The 18,343-nt window shown below is 44.5% G+C and overlaps 2 protein-coding genes across 5 annotated transcripts in view; both read left to right on the top strand.

Moving 5' to 3' along the window:
• The window catches only part of LOC142557465 (putative receptor-type tyrosine-protein phosphatase mosPTP-1), a 241,324-nt gene extending 226,165 nt beyond the window's left edge, over window positions 1-15,159 (top strand). For 2 of the 4 annotated variants that reach the window (XM_075669338.1, XM_075669335.1), the window contains exons 20-25: window positions 891-1,007; window positions 2,853-3,023; window positions 4,636-4,764; window positions 6,245-6,567; window positions 8,758-8,893; window positions 10,874-15,159. In XM_075669338.1, the coding sequence (XP_075525453.1) occupies window positions 891-1,007; window positions 2,853-3,023; window positions 4,636-4,764; window positions 6,245-6,567; window positions 8,758-8,893; window positions 10,874-11,041 (1,044 nt within the window). In that variant the 3' untranslated portion in view covers window positions 11,042-15,159. The remainder of the gene's footprint in view (window positions 1-890; window positions 1,008-2,852; window positions 3,024-4,635; window positions 4,765-6,244; window positions 6,568-8,757; window positions 8,894-10,873) is intronic. The other 2 variants (XM_075669337.1, XM_075669339.1) reach the window with 2 other exon arrangements.
• Window positions 15,160-17,789: 2,630 nt separating this feature from the next.
• Mcm2 (DNA replication licensing factor Mcm2) overlaps window positions 17,790-18,343 on the top strand; it is a 49,540-nt gene continuing 48,986 nt past the window's right edge. Inside the window, exon 1 of the mRNA XM_075669333.1 lies at window positions 17,790-17,935. The gene's annotated coding sequence lies outside the window, so the exon portion shown is untranslated. The remainder of the gene's footprint in view (window positions 17,936-18,343) is intronic.

Here is an 18,343-nt window from a genome sequence, read left to right as displayed (position 1 = left end):
AAAGGCTTTAAATGAAAATAACATAAAGTTGAGATAGGCAGAATGCTAGACTGTAATAGACTAAGTAAAATCTAATTGGCTCAAGCATGCTTGGTGATTTGTCACTGCCCTAATTCAAATTGGATGCCATTGTAAGTCATCATCATCTTAGTATGTAGCAGTTAGTGTTAGCAGCTTAACTTGTAAAGGTATTTCAAGGTTGAGATGCACCATAAAAGCACAACCTTGCAGCATGGGCTGTCACACCTTCAGAATGCATGCTCATATCATCATCATCACCTTTGAGAGCTGCTGGTTAAACTATTGCAGGATTGATGAGTACACCGAACGTCAATACGGTGGTTCCGCCTTTCCGTCCACACACCACATGGTGTCATGTTTTGCCATAATGGTGACATATGGCACCGCCATTGTGGTGTATCAAAATTATCATTTTTTTCCAGCTGGCATTGCAGTAGACGATGCGTCCTTCTGATTTATTCTTGGCAAAGCTTGTGAGTAGTGCACCCAAATATGATATTAAAGTGCATATGTTACAAGGTGCCACCTCTGTACGTAAGAGTTAGGCATAACTGACATCTCTATTTACACATGTGTGCAGAAAAGATTGTTTTGTGTGACTTTGTATAATATGATGATATATAATATAATCATTCGCAATTATCTTAACCAACTAGTCTGCTGTCAGCTTTTTTTTTTTTCTCGCAACATTCAGAGTGGTGCTTGTTATAGTGTTATAGTATAGCCACAGTTACCTGTGGCTTAGCGTCCCTAAACGCTTAGTACTTAAATTTTCTCGAGCCCTATGTCTTACGAAGAACTTTTATGATGTGGAACTGATTGCCTTGCACAGCTAACGGAGTTGTGCTTCTGTCCCTTCCAACGCGCAGGCTGGGGTCTCACAGCTGTCTCGCTACGTGCAGAGCTTGCAGACAGCTCAGGTTGGAAACACAGGGAGCGGGGACAATATTGACAAGTCCTGGTCACTCCTAGAGAAGCAGTTCAAGGTATGTACCAGCAGCAAGCTCTGGCAGCGGCCGAGAGGTTGGATTTGACGTCCACGTCAGAGGCCAACTGCGCCGAAATTTTGCAGTTTGGCTAAAAAATCTTATAGAGGAGTATTAGTATATACTGTCGAAGCAATCTTGTATATGTACGGGGCTTATGATTGTCTAATTTATTTATTAGCAGCGTTTAAGTACTAGCACCTTAGCAGACAATGCGTGCGTCTGCTATGTAAGTTCCAGCACGTCACCTCTGACATTTAGCATGCGCTGAGCAGCCACAGGCGTTGCCCATTCTCAGGGGTCATGCAAAGAAACTAGAGCACTGCATGGGCTCAGGCTGGCCTGAAAGCCTGGGCCACACCAGGTAGAGTGTTTTTGACATGCCTGGGTCGGGCCCAAAATTGATGCCCTCAGGCCTGGGCCGGGCTCAAATTATTTAGCGTGCTCTGACGCTTGCCGGTGTCTATCCTAGGATTTAGAGGATTGGGACCTTTCAGTGCAAGAAAGTAAGCCAGAAATGTCTGGTCATTACTCCTTTAAGATTGATATCTCTGGTAATCCAGAAGCGCAGTTTGCCTTTACAGCATAAACATTTTTTTTTATTGTTCCTTTGCTTTATATAGTTGAGTTTGGTTAATTTGGCCCAGACGGGACAGACAACATCAGCTCAGTTATCCGGTAAGTCAAATTAAACAGGAGGCAGAAAAAACATCAAAACACACTGCTTATTCATTTGGCAGTACTTGCTCAGGTTCTAACACATCCGCAAATAAACAGGCACCTACTTTTATGGGTTCAAAGTATAAAGCTAATGTTGTAGAAGTCAAACACGCACTCCATTTTTTAGCAGGGTAAACATTGCATGCCTCTGATTTTGGCATTAAGAAAAAAGACTAAACCAGTGAACTTTACCTTCACAGAATAGTTCATTTATACCTACAGTCTATCATCATAAGTCTCAGGAAGTACATAGTACTTTATAGCCATCTATGAAGAACTACAATGTGTTCTCTGTACGGTTCATAGTGCGTTTGATGTTCTGCATTTATCCAACGGTTCCGCAACAATCGCAAATGGGGTGGTGGCTCACACCTAGACTAACCACTTTGCTAGCTCATCCTGCACCACACACGATTCTCCAGAATATCAAGAACATGTGACAAAACTTGTTGCTGCTATCCTTACACGTAAAATAACCTATCATTTGAATGCACTGTCGTATTCAGACCGAGAGCAGCACGTCTTTGTCGTTGTGCTATGCGAGAACTCATTCTGTCGGCATCTGTGGTCGGGACCTTGTAATGGCAGTGACGATGACGTTAGCCAGGCTGGCTCTGACGGTAGGCTGTTGTGAAAGCAGCTTTAGTTTTGTGTCAAATTGCAACGCTGAAGCCATTTTTCGGACGAATTTTCATGGAAAGAAAGGAATGCATTAGAACTAGGCAAATACTGTAATAATTCATTGTCAGCTACCCTTCTCACATTAATATTGACTTGGGAAACGCTGAAAACAGGCGTTTTTCAATGTGAGATGGCGTGTGTTCACACAATCACTGTACCCCAAGCGCTGCCAAGGCGGATGCTGCCGCTATTGGAGTCACCACGGCGGCGGCTGTTGGGGTCGGGCACTTGTGTGATGACCAGCCAAGTTTCTAATTATCCAGCCAAGGCTAATTTTAGGATTGAAGTAACGAAAGTTTGGTCCCCTAGAAATGTATGGTTGCCAGCCCCGAACCTGCGGTCGGGATCAGATTAACACAAGTCTACTGCAGTAGCTTTTCTTGTTTCACTTGGGAGCACTTGTACTCAGTTTGACGTGGTCGTTTCTGTTGTTCGTGTGTGCAGCTGGTGACGGTATTCAAGGCGAAAGATTTCAATGTGGTGTCAGCTGTGAAGCCCTGTAACAAGGCCAAGAACCGGTCACTCAACTTGATTCCCATCGAGTCTCACCGGGTGCACATCACCCCAAAGCCGGGCACGGATGGCTCGGACTACATCAACGCCACTTTCCTACAAGTACGCCCGCGTTCCTGTCACATTTCTCTGGATTCCAGTGACGCTTTTTTGTTCTTGTGAAGCCTTGCCTCAAGCAAGCACTAAAGTTCGCAGCTGTGTAAGATGCAAGCGCACGTGAAATTATCAAGGCAGGGAATGTCGAGAAACTATTGCGTAGCCTGGGAACGTGCAAGTTGTCTGGTATGTCTGTGAACCAGCTTAGTTCTTTTTTAGAGCGCAGCTCTTTGGCGTCCGTTCCTGGGTTTCGCGTCGGCGTCGGCCTCGTAACCAGCTCCGCCCCCCTTTCATCCCCCCAGCGCTAGCAGCGACCGACTGATACTGCTGGATGCCGCTGACGCCGCTAGAGAGTCAAGATAACGTGACTGCATAGAACACTGTCGCCGCCATGCAGAAAGAGGAGGAAAGGGTCCCCCCCCCCTCCTGTTCTTGTGTGGCGGATAGGGTGCTCTTCAGTTGCCGACGCGCCGGTTATTCGTTGTCCCTGAAACCAACTCCGCAGCTGGGGTTGACTCACTATCGGCGTCAGCGGCATCAGTCAGTCGCTGCTATCTCTTCCCTCCTCCCTTTATCGTGTTGTCCGCTTGCTGCGCGCGCTTCTGCCCCCATCGTTTGCCGCTGGGTGTACACGCCGCCCCCCTCCCCCCTCTTCCTGCGAGTCTCCGGTTGTCAAAGCGCCGGCTCGAACTTAATTCCTTTCTTCGCTCCTCCTCCAATGCAACCCCTGTGCGGTGGCAATCAGAGAGCCAGATCGGTGGCGGCGGATCTGTATATGTGCACCGCCCGAGCCGAAATTGCCGCTGCCGTTCGCCCTGTGCGGTGGCAATCAGAGAGCCAGATCGGTGGCGGCTTGACATAAAGACAAACAGCAATTTCCTAACACTTATGCGGGAGAACATCCCGTTCCTCTCGCTCGTAACGCGTCCCACGGCTGTGACAACCTCGCGAGGCACTTGTTAGATCTCGTCTTTGAGAATCAAGCATTGATGTACCAAGTCGAACATATATCAGTCTATTTCTCCGACCACAAAGCTTCCTTCATGACTGTCAAGAACTGTTAGTGGAGTCTTTGTTAAAGGAATACGTGTGAAAAATAAAAAAAAAATTCTGTGATAGCGCATACATGTGTTGCTCGATTTCTTTGCCTCAATCTATCGAAAAGGTGAAACAGCTTATTTGCTGCGCTCAAATTTCACATTAGGAAGTAACGTAATCGTCGTCAATTTTTTTCTTTTTTTATTTCTCTTGTCCTAGCAAACTTCCATGAAGACATTGACGTTTTCTATCATATAGTGTAAATGAAGAAAGCCATAAGCTTTCGTGCTCTGCTCCGTAGATGCAGTGACGCTTGTGCTTTTGTTCTTGCAGTAGCGTAAATTTAGTTGCAGCAGCCAGAAAATTGTAATTTGTGGAAACGAATTGCACGACCACACGATCACCCCAGGGTTACTGATCCAGCTGCAGTTTTTGTTGATTAAACCTTGACCAGGACATGAGGGCTAAGTAGTTGCCGATTTGCACGGTCAAGCAATTGTGCATTTTTCACTGCCTCCTGTGCTTGCCGGAGTTAGTCTAAGATTTGTCTTTTTTTTTTCCACTATTGTGGAAATTGCAGGGTTACAACAGGTTGCGGGAGTACATAGTAACGCAGCATCCACTAATGACGACCATGGCCGACTTCTGGCAGATGGTCTGGGACCACAACTCGCAGACGGTCGTGGTCCTCTCGGTCGTCGACGAAAAGGTGAGTGACCCTGTGCGTCGTATGCAAACTGTCATTGTTCAGATTAAGTACAGCAAAAGATAAGGAACGATGCTTTCCTGTTAATTATGTCCTGTGGCAACATCACCTTTCTCATACAATTCTCTTCCACTTCTGTTATTGTCGCTGCGCCTTGTGAGTCAACAGCTACCTTCTGTGCGCGTCATCTGCCTTGGTGGTTTGGTGGCCATGGCATTCTTCTGCTAAACAGTGAGGTTAACATTCCACCACCTGCCACAGTTTAATAAAATGCAGAAATGCTGGCATATTTAGATTTTTGTGTGCGTTTCAAGAAGTTCAGATGGTCAAAATTCATCCAGAACCCTCGAGGATGGCGACTCATTTCCTGGGTGTTGTTTTGGTATGTTGAACACTGCCGTTCAATTAGTGTGACACATCCAATTAAATAACAGCCAGAATATCATCAGCCTATCTGGTTCTCTTATCCAGGCTGCTTTCTCTCCTTCTATATGTTGAAAACACTGCAGGCTCTTTGAACAAAAATGACTGGAAGGACTCACAATAACAAGTTAGGGTCTCTTTTTCACAAGGTACCATTGATAAACTCAAGGCGCAGAAACCACACACCTTGATGTGAAGCCTCTGTGTTTACTGCGTTGCGATATTGTAGTACCATCTAGCATGCATTTGGCAAATAACTTTTGTTGCCTCTGAGATTTTAGTGAGCACTTTAGCGCCCTTTCCACTTTTTTGTGTGTGTATGTTTAGACATGCGACATGTAAAAGGCTTCATATAAGATAACATAAACCAATGCAAACACCATGTAAAACTTGCTATCGCATGTAAACTTTTTCACAATTACAGATCTCGGAGGCACATATGACACTCAGTGTGGGCTTCTGACAAGAGTCTTCACATATAAGTGCAAATGCTATGTATCGCATGTGGTGTGGCTGAATGTCTGACAGACCTCATACTGAGCTTGCCATGATCTGCCCCCACTGCGCTTCTTCTTTTTAACAAGAGTAACATCATGCTGACTGCAGAACCAACAGAGCGTTGCACGTCCTTTCGTCCAAATCCAAGAATTCAATATGTCAGTGCTGCCACATGCAATCAGTTACTGGAATGATCTCCCTGACAGCACTACTAACATCCATGATCATGTTGCCTCAGAAATGCAATATTAACCACCGATCATGCTGTTTAGCGATTGCTAGTACCAAGGTAATCCTATACCTTTTTAACTATTGTATAATAAGTTTTTCTTGTACGATGACAATTTGTACAGTAAGTAAAAGAAGTGTTCTATTTATTGAATTTAGCCTTTTTAGAATGACAGTGTCTTTGTTTTTGTTTGCTTGCCATTCATGTGCTCTACATTTTTGCAATATCAATGTACCGTCCTCCCTTCACACAACACTCCAAACAGGAGCCCATGAGAAATGTGTGGTGAAATAAATCAATTGCTGCGTCATTCTCTCCCTTTCAATACGTCAGGAGTACCCGCAGTTCTGGCCCGACACAGACGAGGAGCAGGACTATGGGAGCTTTAAGGTGAAGCCCACGAGCGACGAGACGGCCACGACGGCGTCGACGGACACGGTTCCGGCCGACGAGAAGCCGAGCGGGGGCCCAGGCTTGGTGAGCCGGGACTTCATCTTGCAGTCGACGCAAGACGACTACGAGCTGTCCTGCCGTGTGATCCAGTGCCCGGGCTGGCCCCAGGCTTGCACCCCCATGGCCACCCTGTTTGATCTGATCCGCACGGTGGCCGCACGACACGCCGAGGACCTCAACGGCCCCGTCGTCATCGTAGACAAGTGCGTGTGCATTGCTGTGTCCTTACCTATTTTGAAAATCTTGCGTCCTCCATGAAGGCCGAACAGCTTCGTTCTTTTGGTACTGAAGGGACTGGAAAGGCCCACTGCTGCTCAGGCTTAAAACGAAGCACATTAGCAGGGATGTGGGAACATACGAAAGAATAAGAAATTGTATACTGCCCTATTCATGAACAAAGAACATGGTAGCACGAAAAAACGGGAACAAGGAAAGGTACGTACGCAGGACAGGCCTTTCTTGATCCTTGTTTTTTCGTGCTGCCCTGTTATGTGTTCAAGAATGGGGCCAGCAAGCCCAAACAAGAGCTTTACTGCCCTTTTCGATTCGGTCCTCAGGTTGAGTAGTCACTGTTCATAAATATGAATATTTTTCAGATATATTTCAAATATTTTAAATCACTAAGTGTGTCCAATGAAGCATAAAATTGGAGTAAGAAGTGCGACAGATTTCATCTCCGAAGATGGCACAAAACATGAAAAGTTGCATAGTGGAGTACGCCGCTTTGCCCAGGAAGTGAGACTGCCCCGGCTTAACCACCACCATTTGCCCTCACCAGTGAGTCCTGAGTAGGCAGATAAACTGCTTGTTTGCTCTTAATGCTCCATTTGTGCTTTTAGTAAACAGTGCTCCATAATGTGCAATGTAATGACAAAAACTTGCTAACATTGTGAATATAATGGGATGTAAAGATTGTTTAATGTTAATGATGAGAACACCAGCTCTTTATTTGAGAACTGTTCCAAAATTACTTGATTCGGTTTTGCTTCTGGCATCATTCTATTCTTATTCTATTCCATCTTGAGCATTACTATCTGCGCACCTTTGACATTAGCCACTATAACTCCACAATTACTTAAATGTCCAGCAAAAGATGTCAACGAATTGACAGATTAGCAAAAATAAGATGTGGTTGGAGGCAGGACTTCTCTTTCTCAATTTCTCACATGCCCGAATAGGCGCTGTAATGACAGCTCCATTGCTTCTTGGAGTTAGCAATCTCTGACTTAGCTGCGGTCCTTTGCCTGCACATGAAGTCCACCAAAGTTCATATTGAACAGATCCCGAAGTTCACCGGCACGCACGCAAAAAAGTAACATAAAAGGCAGACAGGACAGCGCTTTTGTTACAGCGCTTTTATGTTACCTTTTGTCTGTGTGACGGTGCGCCTTAACCAACTTTAACCGACTATCCCGACTCGTCATATCCCATCAAAGCTGCTTGTGTGATCTTCTTTTCATCTTTTTTTTTCATTTTCAAAAAGCAGTGGATCCCTCATAATTCAACTACTATAACCAATTCGATTCTTTTTCTAATTCAATCTGCTGGTTGTCCCCTGCCAATGGGGGTGTATCTCTTTGGACAGAGCCCTTGGTTATTTTAATACTACAAGTGCTGCAGTCAGATGGTTCCACGTTGGCTGTGTAAGCTGGAAAGAAAAGCTGCTCTTTAAATCTGTAGTGGCCAGTATGCTGCGGGATTGCCGACAACAACCACGAAAAGTGTTCGGGAGGCGCTGACATGCGAACTGCCCTCGAGCGTCGCTGACGTGCAGCTTACTACCAGCCGCTGGCTTAACAGTAAACGACAGTCGCCCTGAACCTTGCATCTCTCCAAAAGCCTGAGTCCCTTCCCAGACTGTGGAGTGTAGCCCTTTTTGTGATGCCATACTAAGTGGTGTTATTTACTGATTTTATATATACAGCAGACTTCGTGCAGGCCCAAGTAGTGTTGTTAAAAGAAAAAAAGACATTTAAACACACTAGGAGAGAAAACGTGCCATTCTATAACGTGATAAATCAATGCGATAGAGGATTCTAGTCTTTATTGATAGGTGTTCACTCAAACACCTCTGTACGTGCAAAATATATTGTGCCACGGGGTAGAGTTGTTGGTGTCAGGCGTGTTCAAATGTTTAATGCTTAAGATATAGTGAAAGTTCAATAATTATTGCCTGTTGGTGAGGAAAGTCAAGGCAATACATATAAAGGGGACAACTGTATGCCGGCTCTTATCATCAGGATATAGTTGGTGAATTAAATGGAGAAAATTTTGAATGAATGAATTGGATGCCTTTCCTCTTCATTCTTTCAAGTGTTATGAATAAATCACCGAATGAATGAATGAATGAATGGGTGCATTCATCGCTGTCTCTTTTCTGGCTGTGCGTGCAGGTGTGGAGGTACGGAGGCAGCCACCTTTTGCTGCCTCTCATCGCTCTACAAGCAGCTTGAGAGCGAAAAATGCGTGGATGTGTACCTGTACGCGAAGCTGTATCACATGAGGAGGCCTGGAATATGGAAATCTCAGGTACGCAGTCCCAAGAAGCCCTTCCTGTCACACTCCCAACATTGCACGAAGGAAACCAGCCGCATGGGAAAACGATTGCTTTGTTGAACGCTTACTTTGTCGAACCCATGACCTGCACGCGGGTCATGGGTTCAATTTCTGGGAACCCTGCAGCTGCCGCATTTCTATGGGAACGCAATGTTTAAAAATGCTGATGCACTTAGATTAGAGAACCCCAGCTGGTCGAAATTAATCCGGAGCTTTCCACTGTGGTGGCCCTCATAATCCTTTAGTTGCTTCGAGACGTTAAAGAGGCACTAAAGCGAGAAACTAACTTCAGTTTCTGTATTAATAAATTGCACTTCTACAACGCCAAAAAAATCCACCGTCATAGGGAGAAAAAGCTCGGTATACCTCTTCCCCTCCCTCCCCCCCCCCCCTCAAGACAAAAATTAAAGTAAAAAGATAATTGCAGATCCTCCGCATGCTGTGGCAATCGGTGCAAGCAAAGCATTAATTGGTGTTTGGGAAGAACGATTGCCCTTGTTTATCGACCATTTGCAAGCGTAGCGCATGCAACCAAGTTGGACACATTTTCATAGGATGCATTTTCACGCCTGGTGCGACATAAAATGTGAGGTGCATGAAGTTGTGTGAGCCGTGCTTGTACAATGCCACTGTTATTGTGAAAGAGAGCCTTGGTAAGGGGAAAAAAAATAAAGCCACAAAAGTGAAAGACGAGTGGCGAATGCCGCCTTGAAGTATCCTAGCTAGCTCACCGTGACGTGATGGATTTGGACGAAGTCCACTTGGGCCTAATAAAATTTTTATAGAAAGAGATGTAGTACGTCATATTGTAAAAGAGCCAAAGGCTGAACTTAGCTACTTTTGAAAACTTTTACTAAGCCACAGCGGGCCTGATATTTGATGCATTCAGTGCTTCGAAAGTGATCCTCCGAGAATATGGCCCAAGTTTCTCAACACATTGCTGTGTGCCTATGGCCTGTGTAGTCCGTATTTCGACCATTTTCATGCTGTCGCTACAGATACGCAAAAGTACCGTCAATGCAGGCCCCCGACTGTTGATCCTCTGGCAACATAACCAAATTCAACTTAGTTACGATAGCGGTGCGATTGTGGGCTTCTTGCAGCAGTCATAGTCCGGCGCTTTCTTCGTGAAATCGCCACACTTGTCGGTGCTGACATCGGGGTTGGAATTGGCGCCTCCTGAAACTGCTTGGAGGAGTTCCCTGGTATCATGTCGCTGTTTAATGCACAAACTAACAAAGGAGAAAACACTGAGCTCACACGACAAACACCAAATGCAGCTTATGCAGCCCTTCCTCGTTTAGCTGCTTGACTTGGCTTTTCCTGCAATTGGGGTGCGTTCGGCGACTGCTGTATTGTCTAGGCTTTGCTAGTTTCGGTTTCAAGGAAGAGCCAGCGTCATATTAAAACCAAGGTACACCTATTTTATTTCTCATTTCTTTGGCCAGATTGGCACGTGGTCATGCAGGTGAAGTCCTAATATAAAGCAGCACGCCGTACGGTGTCCGGAATTTTTAAAATTTTCCGCCATGACCATGGCGCGTCAAAAGCACATGTTGGTGGTGGCCAGAAGTGCCGACGGTCCGTTTAGTGCTGATGATTTTCTTTTACGTTGTTTACATCAAAGACGGGACATTTAATATATTTTTTTGTATTTATACAACAAAGTCACAACGTATTACACAGGAACAATGACATGTCAAAGAGGATTCTGATAAGATGTCTATGAACCTTTTGACCAGGCTTTAGCAACGTCATACCCGAGAAAACATATGAAAGAGGACCATATCAGCGGGTTTCTGCAACTGATTTTGCATCGTATCTTGTTTTCGTCTTTGCAGTCTTTGTATTCTGTGCTCTCCACTCTTGCAGTAATCCTTTGGGGCTGCATTGTGTTGAACTTAATAAATAAATAAAATTGATTTTTTTTTTTCATTTCTCTTCTTCACCTAGGACGACTTCCTATTCCTGTACCGAGCAGTCGAAAGCCTGCTGGCTGTGAGTAATAGCCCGGCGGCGGCGGCGCCAATCCTCGCCAATGCCACTAACGGCCAGCTCACCAGCAACGGGCATGCGGTCAAGATTGAGGAAGTCGCCGGGAAGATAGAGAGCCCCGACTGAAAGAAGGCTGAGAACAGTCACTTCTTCCCCTGTCCAGCCGTTCGCCGCGACGGCGTGCGCTCACCTTTGCTTCTTCTGGTCATCCCGAGCTTGGCACCGAATGAGATTTTTTTTTTTTTGTTCCCACGCCTCGTTTTTGTGCCGGTTGCATCGCTTCGTTTCCGTTCTCGAGGTAAAAGAGAGGACAACCGAGGAACTTTGGAAGGCAGAGAGATCAGCTGTGACCAAACGCAGAGAGCGTCGGTGCATTGTGCCTCATGACGTGCACATTCTGGTAATGTTCGAAATGCGCGTGCACATGTGTTTTTCGGATGTTCGTCCTCCATTGCCCCGCAAGTGTGAGCAGTCTGAAAGCTCCCGTTTTCACGGCGAAACGTTGCATGTATCGGGAGATGAGAGAGCAAAAAAGAAAGAGTGTTGCTGGAAGAATGCCATGCTCATCTGGCAGTCTTAACGACGGAGCTATCGTGCTAGGTGCAGAAGCATGTCTGCATCCTTAGTTTGAAAACGGACGATTTTGTCTGATTCAGGGCAGCTGATGAAATTCACATAGGTTGGAAACAGACTCTCAATAAATGTTAGGTCTGAAAACGAAAAATTTTAGCAGGTAATGCAACGTTGTAGTGGTTAATCACTACTTTTACTGTGACTTGAACTTAAGATTCAATTTGGAAAGTTACCTTGGCAAAGCCTGACACTTGTTTGGGGTGCCTTGCTATGTATAATGCCCCTGATTGAGCAATACCACGAAAACCCTGGAGCAGCCGGGATTCTGAACCAGAGCAGCATCGTTCGGTGGGCTCATTTTTTTATGCCACGGTGTCTTTTCGAACCTTCAGAAAGGACGGCCTGTTCTGTAAATGGTGTAAGATAGTTGACATTAAGTTGTACATTATTGCGCGTCATGTTTCACTTCACATCGCCGACCGATTGTGTAAATTTTTTTCTTTTTACCTTTTTTTTTCGACTTGTGTTTGTTCAGTCAGCTGTCTGCTAAAAGCAATGTTCTTACTGTTTTCATGCTTAGTAGTGGCCAACTGCTTTTGGATGAAGTGTGTTTTTTTTTTCTCATCGTGGGTGAATGAGCCCACGAGGGAGAAAAGCGATGCGTTTGGGGAATGGGTGCTGAACGCACACAAGGCTGTCACTGCCAGATGTACATCGCAACACCTGTAGCCTAGAGGGAACGCATCCCTCCCAGCTGTCGTGATAGTTTGAAGTCAACAAGCACAAAAGGGCTTGGCTCTCTGCAGGTTCAGTAGATGAACCCTGTCTTCAGCACTGCCGTTTTATCGTTTTTTGTTGTTGTTGTTCTTTTTTTTTTCCGCTGGGCTTTGCGTTTAGGTTTCATACCTTTACTCACTTTATTTATTTTCCGCGCCGCTACATTAAGAGATTTTGTTTATTGCAAGGAACGAAACCTAGATATTATTGGTGTTTAACGAAAGACGGACAGTTCCGAGTGACTGCCGAGGCCTTTTCTTGGGCAACACAGGAGTTGTGTTTTGAGTTCCACGCCTCTGATGATGACACAGCGCAGACGAACGATGCAGTCGGAAATTACTACGACGACGGCGACAACAGCAAAAACAAGAGAGACGGCGCGATCAAAACAAGAGACAGCCAATGATGAAAGGCGCGGGGATGGAAGAGACAAGACAGGAGTACGCAGCGTGCGAGCATGCGCGAAGGGGCCCCGCACACAACGGAGACGTGCCAAGTTGCGCAACACACGCGCGCGTTCAGTTGCAAGCCTCGACAGATGATGAATAAACGGCCTTGACGTCGATAACAACCGCCCCCGCCCCATTGCCCCCAGCTCCCAACGACAAACGACGCCCCCCGATCCAGCAGCAACAACTTCTAGTCTGATATCATCTATGTGCTGTCAATGTTCTGCATATTTTTATTATTTTTTTTTCTTTCCTTCACTTCTGCTCACATTCAGGCTTTTCAAGATTTCATGCACCAAGCGAACGAGCGTAGGTGTGCATTTTTGTTGATGTCTGTGGTCTTCGACTCTTCACGCTTGTTGTTGTGTTTCGTATTATGTCGCAGGTTTCTCACTGTCGTCGTTTCACCTTACCCCATCACTAACAGGCATAGTTTTTCTTACCTACCACTGGTTTCAGACCAGATGAAGCCGTGGAATGAAAAAAAAAACAAAATACTCGACAGCATAGCTGTTTCATCTTTCTAAAGGGCACGCACTTCTTCTGTATCTATTCCTTTCTGAGCAGGCATTTACTTTCCTCATCAGCCCTTTGTCAGCATACTGTGTCTATACAAAACATTTTCCTCCTAGCCCCATTCCTCAACGTCTTCAGCATGCTCTTTTTTTCTTCTTTTTTTACAAGTCAGCTCTTAAAAAAAAAAGATGCTTTCTCAGCAGGCTAGCGTAGGAGAGTGTTGCCTGACAAGACGCCGCAACACCTTGGCATTGCTGTCGAAGCCCGGGGTAGCGTCTAAACATTGTTGCAGTGTTATTGGCAGTGTTTACCCAGTGCCGACAGTGTTGCTAGAGTGTTTAGTGTTTCCCGGGTAATGGTTGTGTGTTGTTTTTCTTTGTGACGCGCTGTTGCTTCCCAAAGATGGACACACGCCTAAATAAGTAACCAGTATGCCCAAGGTGTTGTTGTTCAATATATACACGCATATAAACTTTGTTGGTAGCACATAAATATAATTCCCTCCTCGGAAAGAGAAGACCCAGAGCGAGAGCTTCGAGTTTGTTGACGTAGTGTTCAGATATATATACATAACATATAATCTTCTAAAACCCATCGCATAACTTGGAGTTCCGTAGTTTTTTAAGAAGTGTGGCTTCGATGATTTCACACTGTCGTGGGAGATCTGGCCGCCATTTTAATATTGAACGGCCCTGGTAGCCATTTCTGACCTTGGGACATAATATACTGCCTTGCTTGAAAGTTTGTTCGTTCATGGACTCCAAAGAAAGCTTTGTTATACATAACTAGCGACTGCGTGACCAACGCATTTCTCATTGTATGTAAGCTGGGTTAATTTAATTATACGCTCATTCACAATGGTCTCCCAATCAGTATTTCTTGCAAACACTCCTAAAACCAAGGAAAGAGTTCCGTCACGGGGTTTCATTAGAATATAAATATAGAGTACCGGACCAAATGTCACTGCTAAACGTGACGTCATCGCCTAATGAAAACTCTTCTGTCTTCATTCAGTTTCCACCAGTTCTTCAGAACTGCCAGCTTGGTGAATCCGGTGATTTTATTATGATGCGTTGAAATTTGTGCTGCCTTAAATTTTACTCTACAGTCCTTGTTTACTATGGGGTATTCCGTCACCGTTCCTTTTCATGTCTGTTCTTTCTGGTCTGTATTGTTTTTTTGTATGTTCCTTGTCACATTGAAGAACTTGTTTACATGTTATTTATCTTCTGTAATATGTGCAAAAACATCAAACATTGAAAAAAACAAAAGAAAATGTGTCTGGTATTTGTTGAGTTGAGTGTTGAGTTCTTGCAAGTCTTAGAAGCCACTGTTATCTACAAAGATCATTTGTCTCTGAATTTAGTGTAAATTCTTTCGTGAGGTCTGATTGTACGGACTGGCTATCTCACATGTAAATATATATATTGAATGTTAATTATTATAATTAGTGTGTTATACACATAGCTGCATTGTGTGCGTAATGAAATACCATAGGTTTCTGCCGAATGCGTCAAGTTGTGCTTGTCATCACAAGTTTATTTCACTCCTCAGTGAAACAATTTTTTTTCTTTGTGATCCAGTCGTGTCCTGTTTTTTCCTCAGTGCTGAGGTCACTCTATTGATTTCACTTCTGACTTTTTTTTTCTCAATTCATTTTCTTTCCCCTGTTGTAGATTCGATTAATTAGAAATCTTCAGCTTCCTCATCAACCAGTCTTCTCTCCTGTCTGCTTTATGCTATTACATAAATCTATATTAAAAAAATCAATATATGTGATATGTATTGACTGCTCAAAATAAAACAAAGACCAAATATGGATAAATTGGCGTGTCCTTTCTTGGTTTTTGAGCAAACGCCTCGATTGTGGGATCTATTGACTTATTTATTCGTATACCCTCGGGACCAAGAGCATTACAGAGGGAGTGGGCATGAACAATCAACAAAAAAACAATGAAATGTGCAGTAGGTTAAAATACTATTTATACAATGTTAGCTAATGCAAAATTGCTTAAAGGCACGGGTAGGTAAGTATCCATAGCTATCGGAGACAGTCGGAAAGCATAGTGAACCACTTGTGTTGCACTGAGTCAGATACTTTATAAAAATACAGAGGTCAGCCTTAGCCTGAGCTAGTGTGCTGCAGCCTATTCCTATGCACAGGGAGAAAAGGCTTGGAAAGAGGTGATTGGGACAGATTAGAGGGATGCTGGATTGCACAGTCTTGTAGCACTGCTAATGGCAGAGACATGTTCAATGCTGTGGAAATATTCCAGAACGTCCCTCAATGCATATTGTTGTACATCTTGGCCAGCGATCACGGGTTCAAAGGAAGGGCGGCACGTAACTGCGTTATTGCGTAGCGCGCAAATGTAGGAAAAGGGACATGGAAGCGTAAAAGGCGCATTCGCATGTACGCAATGCCGCCGAAGCTTGTACCCTAAGAAGGTCAGTAACATGGAAAGTTGGGCGAGTTGCAGACTTAATCAGCAGTGATGACTAAATCAGCAGCAATTGTCACGTTTCCTTGTGTTATTTCCGCTTTGTTTTGTTCAGTGCGTCGCTTCACCCACATGGTACGATGATTCAAAGGAAGGTACTTGCCGGATGTCAATACGAAGGAAAAGGACAGACTGGTGTTTGGCACTCATTCAATATCTTTCTCTGCTCATTCACAGAGGTACGAGAGTTTCATAATTAAGGTGTCACTGAAAACCTGGAGTGAGTGTGGCTCCAGTATACAGCAAGAACAGCTGTATGGCAGGCTTAGTAACTGGCGTTTGAAAAGCGGAAAGAAGAATCACATAGAGTTCAATAGGTGCCTCCGCATGTTGTGAACTTTCTCATAGTTGTTACTTTTGAGAGAGAAGGGAAGAAGGAAAAGCAGGGAGGTTAACCAGACTGAGTCCAGTTTACTACGCTACACATGGGGAGGGGAATGGCGAGTGAAAGAGAGAGGGAGAGAGAAAACATGAGTCTATACCGCACTTTCACATGCACTAAGTTAGGTGTAGGATGTCTATAGTCGGGCACTCAAGTCTGTTGCCTTCAGGTAGTGAAAAAGTGCTCGAATTGCTTTCTGTGCTAATGAACTGCGAGGCCAGGCTCCCAAGATCTTCTGTAAATGGCCTGTCATCCAGTCTATTCAAGGTGCACTAGAGAGTCTGACATTGGTTGTCAAAGCGAGAACAGTGGCACAGAAGATGACTGATGGTCTCTTCACACTTGCACTTATCGCGCATTGGTGAGTCTGCCATTCCAATACAATAGCTGTTGGAGTTGGTGAATGCTACTCCTACCCACAGCCAACACAGTAGTGTTGCGTCACGTCGTGGAAGGTTCGCTGGTAATTTTAAGTTTCAGTGATGGGTCGAGGCTGTATAAACGACACTTAAGAGTTCTGTGGTGTATGCCACTAACTTAACGTGATGGTACGAACGAGACTGCGAAGCTCTCTTGCAGCGTCTACTCTCGATAAAGGTAAGTTGTTACTTTTAGTGTGCCTTTCTGGCTTGGGGTACCACTGGGTTCGTCAGCATACTTGTTCAGCTCCTTATGGCAAGGAGCAATGCGTGATATATCGCCACTCACTTCACTGAAAAATTTGCGCGCTGTAATAGTGTTCTAGCCTTGTAGCATGCACTCTGAATGATAATTGGGTGCTATTATCATTAACCATCTATGACACATGAATAGCTACAGTTGTGTCCGAAAGCGGAACTATCATTGAGTCTTTGCTGGGGTGTGGAAGTAAACAAGCACGCAATTATAAGCTTGCATGCGATGCTGTGGGGCAATTAGCATGACAAATTCAAGAGCAACCACTTGAAAGTGCCACTGTGAAAGAAGTTCTGAGGGAAAGTGTGCCAATGTTATGTACCTCTCTTGTTATACTTCACGATAAACGACAAAACACTACTACAGCTGCTGCTGCTGCTACTACAACTGAAATACCTAGTCAAGATATATTGGGCTACTATGGATTGCCAGTTCTTTTTGTAATATATATCGTTAGTCCCTCGTAAGACTTTTTGAGTTGAAATTATACATTTCACATATGTTTAAGCGATTCAAGATAGCCCTGGTATAGTATATATAGAATCCTATTTATATATATACACACATATATATTAAAATTAAGTCCTAGAGAACAGCCTTCGGTTCTCGTGTCAGCAAAAGTAAAGTGAGAGCAATGCCTATATAACTGGAACGAACATGACTTCAAGAATACATTCACCATTGGAAAAATGCTTCAAGCGAAGGTAAGTGCAGGGGCCAGGGAGGTGTAAAGGTTCTTTCATTTTTGTCGCCTTTTACTAATGCGATCATGTCTCCTCATACAATAAATGCGAGGGCGAAAGTAATGATAAGGTACAGCGCGCACGAGCACTGTCTGTGATTACAAGTTCTGATACTTTTGCGCACGCCAAGACCATCTGGCCATACTACATCCTAAACACGTTGACTGACGGTGTATCCAAGAAATCGATATTGTATCCAGATCGCCACACTTCGATTCAATTCAAAGCTGCAGAAGCAGGAAATGAAAGAACAGTCATAAAATAGTTGCGGTTTACTTCTTACGTCGTGAGACGCCAGCACGGAGCATCGCTTTTCACCGCTTCGCGTTTTTGTTCGGCTGTGTATTACTCCGCCACTTTTCCCGCGCTTTTCAGGCGTGCTGCTCTATTGTGCGGAAAAACTGGTGAGTAGCGACAGTGCCTATTTCTTGGTGAAATTATTGAATACATATTTCTCAAAGTCGCCGTCTATGCAAGATGTTTGTTTGTAAGCCTCAGCTATGCTCCTAGCTGCCGCGGATAAGTGTTGCCATTTGTAGAAAACAGTTACTGCATGGTTGGCTCTTTAACAACGGACCTTTAAATCGAGACTCATTTAGGTTTTGAACAATAAGATCGGCATTTCTACGTGTTCACCTGTTATTATCCGGATATATAGTCGATCTTAAGCTTTCTATATGCGTTGATTTGTGCAGTGACAGCTAGGTAATACTGAGTTCAACCGAGTTTGTTGAATTAACGAGCGGAAATTTGTTTGCTTAGCGGCGTGGCTCAGTGATGTAATACTGGAATCGACAGCTATATGATCCGCC

This window comes from Dermacentor variabilis, chromosome 9 (genome assembly GCF_050947875.1).
Source record: "Dermacentor variabilis isolate Ectoservices chromosome 9, ASM5094787v1, whole genome shotgun sequence".
NCBI lineage: Eukaryota > Metazoa > Arthropoda > Arachnida > Ixodida > Ixodidae > Dermacentor > Dermacentor variabilis.
Note: the sequence above shows the minus strand (reverse complement) of the source record. Positions and strands in the feature narration are given on the sequence as shown.